Raw genomic sequence first — 9,983 nt, 5'->3', positions numbered from 1 at the left:
TACATTGCGATTAATCATTAAATAAGTAATTTATAATATATATATATATATATATATATATATATATATATATATATATATATACTATTGTATATTGTAGTTACAGAACATTGATTGTTTTCCGTTACATTTGTTATTTTCAATCTTTAAATATAAAAGAAAAATTATTTTGATCGTATTTCAATTCATTGTTGAAATAAAACTAGGTTTGTTGTATTTGCTCTATTTAATTTAATGAGTAACTTGAGTGGCTTATACAATTTAAATTATTCACGAAAAACTTTAAATAATTATTTGAAATCTTACTCAAATTGTATGTTTAGGGTTTATCATTTATCTCAAAGTTTACGAATGAAATACATTTTCGACCGTAGAATATCCATAGATTTTATTTTAAATTCTTAAAAATCATTATTACCAAAAAATTAAAAGTACTGCCTGTGCAATACATCAATAAATTTGAGAATTCAGTAAAAATATCCATGAAACAATGACAAATGAAGTAAAAATATCGGTGTACAAAAATGTCTTAATACCATTTTGATAGGATGAAAATAAAATTATACACAAATGAAAATGAGTTTAATTTGCTTTATTCATTGAAATAATTACTATAAAAAAATTAATAATTGTTTTACTATTTCACTGTTCTTTCCTCACATGAATTATTATTATAAGTTTATTTTTAATGATCAGTAAAAAAAAAAAAAACAAAAAAAAAAAAGAATATTAAAATCGTATTTAATTTTATACGTGCATTTGTACGTTGTAAAAGAGACGAAGTTCATAATGAAACGCGTCCTAGTGGCTTACCCATCGTATAAAGTGTTTACCGGACAAGGTTCAATCAAACATACAGTTTGAGGTAAAAAAAATAGACACACCTAGATAAAACATTTTCAAATCTTGACTAGAAGTCGACGACGATGACATGAAGTCGATCTGTTGCGTAAATACGTATATTGGAATGGTACTTACTAAAATTTCGTTTAATTTATCGGCGAGTACGGTACATAATAAATGTGCATGCACGCGTTATTAAACCACCATGTGTGGTCTTATAACTCACTAATTTAAATTAGAGCATATTAATCGTTTATAATGGTGATGCTAATGCGAACAGATAATAATAATAATGTATTGTATACACGTAGCATATCATAGTCTTACTTACTACACTGACGCTCATCTGGTCGTAAAGCCCGTGCGCCTCACATTGCCGCCAGCTCTGAGAGTCAATCTTTATTATTCTCGGGCAGAGCTTAAATACTCTATCCTCACACTTTCACTTATAAATTACTATCTTATTTGTATTAACTACATATTATATATATTTTATTTTATTTATTATTATACTGTAATGAATACAAAAGTAAAAGCATTAAAAAAACGTAGACTGTTATTATTATAATAAAAAAAGTATTCTAGGAGAAAAATAACAAATTTATATTTTCATAAATAAATGAAGATTTCTAGTTAAAATAAAGTGAGAAACAAATGAGATAAAATTATGAGAAATTAAAAAAATATCAATTTTAATTAATTAATTTTATTTTATTTTATTAATTATGTTATTTATTTAAAAAAAATAAAATATTTTTACTATTAATTTTATTATTTACTAATAAATAATATTTTAAATAATTATTTATTTAAAATGCAAAAATGTTTTTATTCCTATTTTTTAAAAATTATTTTCAGTATATAGAAAACAATCACAAAATTAAATTAAGTGTAAATTGAAAATAAAATAAAATAACTTTAATATTTTAGAATACAATAACAATTTCGTTAACAGTCATCTCTATAAAATGGTTACCTATATGAAACGGTACATTTATTGATACCGTTGAGCGTTATGAGAAAAAAAATATTAACACCAATATATATTGCGGACACCCAAATTAAGGGTCTAAATTTCAAAATGTGTTAAAAGAAAAATGAAAAAATGTTAAATTATTTTTGACTGTTTTGTTTTATTTTCAAGAATTTATGATGCCGATAAAGCAATCAGTGGTAGCGCCAGGATTTTTTGCTAGGTAGGGCCAACGGGAGACCAACAATTATAAGGTAGGGCCACCAAAAATGAGATTTCAACAAAAGATAAATACCATTATTTAATATTTTTTGCTTATGAAAAATGACTATATTATTATGTCTAAGGTCAGGTCAGTGGTAGGGCCAATTATTTTCAGATAGGGCCATGGCCCTACCTGGCCCGTCCCCAGCGCCGCCAATGAAAGCGATTAACATTTCTCTGTGACTGTATATTATATATGTTTCATTAGTTTTCAGTGTATAAAACAGTGGTTCTCAATCGGTGCGCCACGATAAATCTATAAATTGTTTTATAAATATATATTTACCAGCTTATTATTGATATTCGATATGAAAACTAATCGAACTAATCGTAGATACCAGTGGCGGATTTAACGGGAAAAAAATGGACATTTGCCGCCTGGGCCCCTACCCGAAAAGGCCCCCGGACCCACTGTCCTAAACCCCAGTCCTCAGTCTTCACTTATTTTCATTTCATCAAAAATTTTCAAATATAATTAGTAATTTTTGAAGTTTTTGAAGTTTTGAGTGGATTGCAACACACACATCAAGTAATAATTGGGATAATATAATAATAATAATCAATTAATAATGATAATATTGTGTAATATATTCGTACTCGTATGTATTGCCTATGTACAGTCAACTACATACACCGGCATCATTATAACTATTTTTATTTATATTGTTTCGAGGGTATTTACGACGTTTATGTTATCGTATAAGCATTCCGCATTTGATCAAGAACATCGGTCGATTAACAAATAAAGCAAATTGATTTAAATCATAAGGTAAGAATATATTAACTGTTAAGGGGCCTCACTACTGTCATCAATTTGAGATCAAAATAGGTAGTTTTTACAAAATTAAAGTTAGTTTAAGATGTCCGATTTTGATTCTGAAAAAAAATCTAAATTCGGCAGAAAATTGTGTATAGATCGTACGGAATACTTTGTAAAAATTAAATCTTATATTCTAATGAAGTGGTAATAAAAACTTGAAAATATGCATTTTTTCAAATCATAATATAAAATTTAAAATTATAATTAAAACCAGAATGTTTCGTACGATTTATAGACATTTTTCTGCTGAAAATAAATATTTTTTCAGAATTAAGATCAGACAACGCTAACTAACTTAAATTTTGTCAAATCAATGAGTAAGTTATCGTAAAATTTGTATAGTGAATTTTTATTTTTATTGGGTTATTGACATTTGCATGCGCGTACTCCAGTCGGTACCCGCATCTTATTTCACTTACACTTATAATCATTTACAACTAACACATAGACCTCAGGCGGCTAAGACGAGATTATGAATTGCTTAAATGTTGTTCCTAAAATAATAACCGTAGCGAGGCCCCTTAAAACATTTATAAAGTTTTAACTTTTTAAAGAATTTAATATTAATACATAGACACATAGTAATTAAGTCAATAATTTTTATCTTTAAAAATTAACAACATATGGTCCAATTAATTTCTTTTAATATTATTTTATAATTTTGTCTGTTGTTGCTAGAATGGCTAGACTCATATAATTATATAAAGTAAAAACATATAGAGATCTCAGCGATCGCCGGCCAATCGGTGTGATGGTTTTGATACACATAATAATTAGAACCGACATCCGACAAATATACATATTATTATGCCCTAAAAGTATATTAATTACGTATGCATTTATACCCTAAAAATTATTAAAATATCCTTTTTTTTTAAAAAAAAAACTTTAATTAGTTCTAATATTTTATTTTCAATTATATAAATTTTAATATTATTTTAAATTTACAATTAATGATTTTAATGGATAGATTCAAATAGATATAAACATAATGGAGAAGTATACCAAGCATAAGAGCAGTAGTACCAAAAGAAAAGAAAAGGAGAAAAGGCTTTTAGAGGAAGTAGCTACTAATCCGAAACAAGCTAAAGTTAGTACGTTTTTCCGTTTTACGAGTACTTCTCAAGAAAGTGGATCTATAACTAAAAACGAATCTATTTCTGTAGAATCTCGTCAAACTCAACCTTTTGTAACTATTCTTGGTCAGAGTGAATCTGTAGTTTCAACCACCCAAATAAATCTTAATCAAAATAAATCACAGTTCAAATCTAAAAATATTACATCTGATCAATCTGTTGAAAATAATGAGGAAAAACTAGAACCTACGTTTATTAATGAGGTAACAATATTACCATCTACATTTCCCAGGTTTGAAAACGATAAAGGTCTTTATGAAAATTGTTCTAAATTAAACGAAGAAAAAATCAGGGCTCTTTTATTAGCAGGTCCCTGTCAACCTAAAGAATGTGATTTATTAGGTAAGGAATATAAATTGTCCAATGACAAACGTCATTTTTGCTCATCGTGGTATTATATAAACAAAAAGAAGCCATTTGTTGGAGATAACAACAGTCCTTGGTTGTCTTATTCACCTTCAAAACACTATGCGTATTGTCACTATTGTTGGTTATTCGGAGATGAAGCTGCGAAGAGAAGTGCGTGGTACACTGGTTTTACATCCTGGAAACACTTTTATCAATTATCTATGAGACATGGGTTAAGTAAAGTGCACCTCAATAATGCAGTCGCTGCCGCAACATTTCTTCAAAAATCGGATATTCATCATAAGCTTAATAAACAAATCAGTGAAGAAGCTAAGAAATGGACCACAATTTTAAATATTCTTTTCGATACTGTAAAAACGTTATCTGGTTTAGGCGTGGCCATTCGTGGTCACCGAGAAAATTTACAAAATTATGAATATTCTGGAATTTACTTGACAATCATTAAATTAATTTCGCGTCACAATCCTATTTTATTCACTCATATTGAATCACCAAATAAAATTAAGTACTTGAGTAAAACAATAATGTACGAATTATTAAGTACATTAGCTGATCAAACCAGAAAAATAATTGTAGATGAATGTAAAGATGCAAAATTTTTTACGTTACTTGCGGATTCAACAATAGATGTAGCACACTTGGATCAAATGGCCATTTTGTTACGATACGTCCTTATTCAAAAAGAAGATAAAGATCCACCTAAAGTCTACATAAAAGAGAGCTTTTTATGTTTTACTCAACTTAAAAAAGTAGATGCTGCATATATTTGTTCTGAGATAGTTACCCTGTTATTTGAAAAGTATGGACTAGAAAAGAAACATTTGTGTGGTCAGGGATATGACGGAGCAGCTGTTATGGCAGGAAAACAAGGTGGTTTGCAAGCAAAAATAAAAGAATTCGTTGGTAATGAAGCATTCGTTCCTTATATTCGCTGTGCTGCACATCAATTAAATTTAGTTTTAGTACACGCAGCAGAAGAAAATACAAGTCCTTCAATTAAAGTGTTTTTTACGATCATTCAAACAGTTTTTAATTATTTCGCACATTCTCATAAGCGATGGGAGGCACTTCTAGATGTAAGTAATCGCTCTTCGAGTAATCCGAACAGTTTTGGTATTCAGCTTCTCAAAGAACTAAAGAAAGAGATATTCAATAAACAAATAGAAAACGATGCACTCGACGCTCAAAATGATAAGCCAAGGGAACTCCATATAAAAAGTTTGAGTAACACTCGTTGGGCGACACGTTTAAAAGCTGTGGAAGCCTTAATTCAAAATTTCGAATTCATTGTAAACTGCCTGGAAAACGAGATATCAAGAGTTGCAGCATCTGGAGATGATATTATGGCTGCCAATACATTACTATCATCAATTAATTGGTTATTTTTTTTTAATTTATTATGGTGGCATTCAGTACTTGACATAATCAATTCCGCTCAACTACAACTTCAAAAAAAAGAAATTGATTTGATAATGGCTCAAAATTGTATTTCAACAGCATTAACAAAGTTAAAAAATCTTAGAAATGAAGAATCTTATAATAATTTCATGACAAAAGCTAAAACAAACTGAGAAAAAATAGGTTGGGATCATGCCGATTTTCCAATGGTAAGAAATCGACGAATTAAAAAAATGGCTGGTGAAAAAGCTGCTGACTCTTCATTGGAAACGTCTGATAAACATAGAATCAATTATTATGAAGTTCTTGACACAATGTGCAGTGAATTACATGAACGTGCTACAGGTTTCAAAGAGATCAACAATGTTTTTGGGTTTTTGATGCCTGAAAATTTACAAAAATTGAAAGAAGACGATTTAGATATTAGTGTCAGTATTTTGATTGAAAAATACGCTGATTTCTTTACAACTGATCTGATATATGAGCTAATTAGTTTTATTGATTTGTATTTTTCTCAAAACAAAGATTTTTCTAACAATAGTCCACTGAATTACTTGGAGTTTATCGTTGATAAAAATTTAACAGACAGTTTTCCAGAATGTAGCAGTCTTTTAAGATTATTTCTTACACTCCCTGTTAGTGCGGTGAGTGCAGAACGAGTAATGAGTTCTTTAAAAAGAATCAAAGAACATTGTCGTGCCACTCTAACTGAAAAAACCTTAAATGAATACAGTATACTTTTTATCGAAAGATCAGTGGCAAATAAAATAAATTTAGACTCAACTATTGAAATATTTGCTGAACAGAAAGCCAGAAGACAATTTACAATTACTGGATTACATTAGTAATAAACAAGAGATTTTATACTATTTACTATTATACCTCATATAAGATAATATGTCTATAACAATATTAATTTTTTTTGTTTTAATTTAATAATAGTTTTAATTGTCAGAGCTTACATTTTTATAAGGATTTTTAGAAATTATATCAAGTTTGGACGATTTAAAGAAATATATATTTTTTTTTATATTGTTTTATTACCTATCTAGTTTAATAGTGTTTTAAAAAGGATGGTGGGGGGGGAGTTCTCCACGAGTAAGTATTCACGACAAGTCGACAATTCAAATTATTGGGCCCTTTATATCATATGCCGCCTGGGCTTTTTTTCCTTAAATCCGCCACTGGTACATACATATAATATTATTTTTTGTAAGTATGCCCGTCGCGGCCGTCTCGATCGATCGATTGTATTAATATATTTCACAATAAATAACCCTCTAAAAGAGTAAACTGTAAATAGTATACCTACATATATATATATAAAAAATATAGTTCACATAATTTATGGATTGGTGTGCCGCGAAAATTTTATTGGTGATGAAGTGTACCGCACTGTTAAAAATGTTGAAAACCACTGGTATAAAACATTTCGAAGTATGTGTAGTTACAATGGTGTTCAAACGAAAACATCTAACATAACATTAACGGAAAAAATTAAATTTTTGGGTTTTTACTAAAGTGAAAATGTTTATTTAAAGTGGTTTACACATTAGGCGATTCGAATGCACGTCTTTGTGCGTTTCGAACGTCATGATTATCGCTCAAAATTTAACATATACTTTTATGTGGGTTTATTTACACACTTCAATGAGACGCGCGTTCAGTTGCGTTCGAACGCACCGAAACGCTCATGTTTAATTTTATGTGTTCGGTGGCGATTTGCAGCATTATTTTTCCAATGTATTTTCAATGCATTTCCGGCATTTCAATACACACGGACAATTTAAACGCTGCGATTGCACCAAGTTTATTTACGTTCATTCATAATTTGTCTACTACTACGTTTATACGATAGCGTTAAAACGGTTTGAAATTAAACCGGTTTGAAATTAAGACCCATTAACGTCATGTAAACACTTAAAAACGGTTTAAAAAATTTAAACCATTTTAAAAGTTAAAACGCTCGCGCTATGTAGTTTAAGAATTTAAATTGAAAATACATGCCATTTCTCTAACAAACATTTTTTTGTATTTTAATTATTTACTTTCGAAATTTTATCTAGCTATTTTCAACCAATTATCCTCCTTACTCTATGTCCTTCGCAAATACATTGTCAAGGAGACTGCTGAAACAGTCAGTTATAGTTTTATAGAATCATTATTGTCAACGTTATTTATCATTTAACTGTTTGGTTACTTAGAAACTGACAAGAAAAATAAAAGTAATTCAGTAGCAGGTTTCATAAGGAACCATTAAATAAATAATGAAAAAATTACTCCAATAATTTATTAAATAGAAGTTTCAACTACCAAACGGAACTTTTGTCGGTTTAAGACCTTATAAAAATTGCATTTTAAGTTAAAGATTGTAGAATAGAACTTTTAAACCACTTATTTTTAAAATAAGTCAAAAAATGTATTCCATATTAGAAATGTTCGGAGAATATATAATTTCTTTAGCATATTCCAGACACAATTTTATTTTTATTTTACGTCTCTTTCTTTTTATCATCGACGAATCTCAATTTAAAATATTTAAATATTAAAACAAACTATAAGTTCATGGATATAATGTTATTATTATTATATAAGTTAATGAATTATTTAGGTGTTATTACATCAACCTTAGAAAAACATCGTTGAATGGAACTCCTGCGAACAAGTATAATTAATATATTTGCTTAAAAAGCAATGATTATTTAATATAAATTGAGATCTCATTATCATGCAATCTTAACATAATAATATTTTATAGCATACGCTTATACATTCAGAATTTATAATTAAGGAGGTTCATTAAAATATATCGATTTCTTGTAAACATCTTGTTGTGTATTTCAGAACAACAATTATTCGTCATCGTTATATATTATAAATCATATCATAACTTTACTGTAGTTATAAATTAAAACCATTTTAATAATAACTGAGTGTCGAAAATAATAATTGTCAGTTGAAAATCAACGGTTTTTTCTTTCTCTTATCTTTTAGTTACATCCAGTGGTGTATCCAGGATTTATATAACGGGAGTGTTTTAAAATTTAATAGGCCATTATTTGGCCTCTAATGATGACCTAGTATAGATCATTAGATCATTTAGATAATTTTGTTTGTTATATTTTTCCTCTACGGTAATTATTTTTTCATCCGTTAATAAAATTTGTTTAATTTTTTTTTGGCTGCACGAGCGCAGCAGTTTTTTGATCATTCATGTCTTATAATCTTAAATCGATCTGTCAATAAATGGTTCATACATATTTTATATGTACGCAAGTCAACTGGTAATATGCAAGAGAACGATTGTACTTCATTTTTATTTATCGAGTGACGATTTTCTGTATTCGTAGAAGGTACATTTCCCTCGACTACATAGTATTGACAGTATTTATGTCTAGATTAAATATAGTGAACAGGTTGAAACAATATCGTGATATACTTCACCTTTTTATAACAATAACAATGAAGATGGCCGGGAAAAATTTTAGATTGTTTTCGAGGGTCTGGGGGGGTGTGGCATTTTAATAAAAGTGACCACGTCAAACAAGTATTTTGTAGTATATTCAATTGGGTTCAAATGGATCGTTTTTGGGACTGAAAAAGAAAAGGATGAAATAAACCTTCAAACCTAATAACTAACCTAACCTCCAAAAGAGGATCGTGTAAAACGCGCTGTGTCGTCAAATCGAATTTTACCTGCTCATAGTCCACTATTCCCGACACAATTTCCAAGTTGAAATTTGATACGACCGAATTGTGAATACATATACTTGTAATCCATTATGTAGTAAAAAATATGCCAACATTGTTTGAACTTCACGAACAATTAATATCGATTTTCACAAACGATGACATGTATATATATCATATTATTATGGGTTTTGACTGTTAAACTGTTTGAGACTTCAGTTATTCCGATGTGAAGAGCACGCGATAATATACAGGAATTAATACGACATGATACCCGTGCAAAGGATAATGATAATTTTTAAATTATTCTTAAACAAACATAACCGACTATTAAATTAATACGAACCGGAATAGTGCGAGTCGAACGCCAAATACCACCGTAACATGTTTTGTACAACATATTACTATATCGGATATATTGTGCTTGTACATCAGTTTATCGTGCACATATTAATTAATTCATATAATCTGCCTGTACAAAGCCTCCTCG

General features: G+C 28.9%; 1 protein-coding gene across 1 annotated transcript; it reads left to right on the top strand.

The window, feature by feature from the left end:
- Window positions 1–3,891: 3,891 nt before the first annotated feature.
- On the top strand, window positions 3,892–5,927 carry LOC112687338. The gene is made up of 2 exons (XM_025559984.1): window positions 3,892–5,783; window positions 5,903–5,927. The coding sequence occupies exons 1-2, from the start codon at window positions 3,892–3,894 to the stop codon at window positions 5,925–5,927; spliced, it is 1,917 nt and encodes a 638-aa protein (XP_025415769.1).
- Window positions 5,928–9,983: the final 4,056 nt, after the last annotated feature.

This window comes from Sipha flava, unplaced genomic scaffold, assembly GCF_003268045.1.
Source record: "Sipha flava isolate LNK unplaced genomic scaffold, YSA_version1 342_pilon_pilon, whole genome shotgun sequence".
In the NCBI taxonomy this organism is placed as follows: Eukaryota; Metazoa; Arthropoda; class Insecta; order Hemiptera; family Aphididae; genus Sipha; species Sipha flava.
This window is presented reverse-complemented; position numbering and strand designations above follow the sequence as displayed.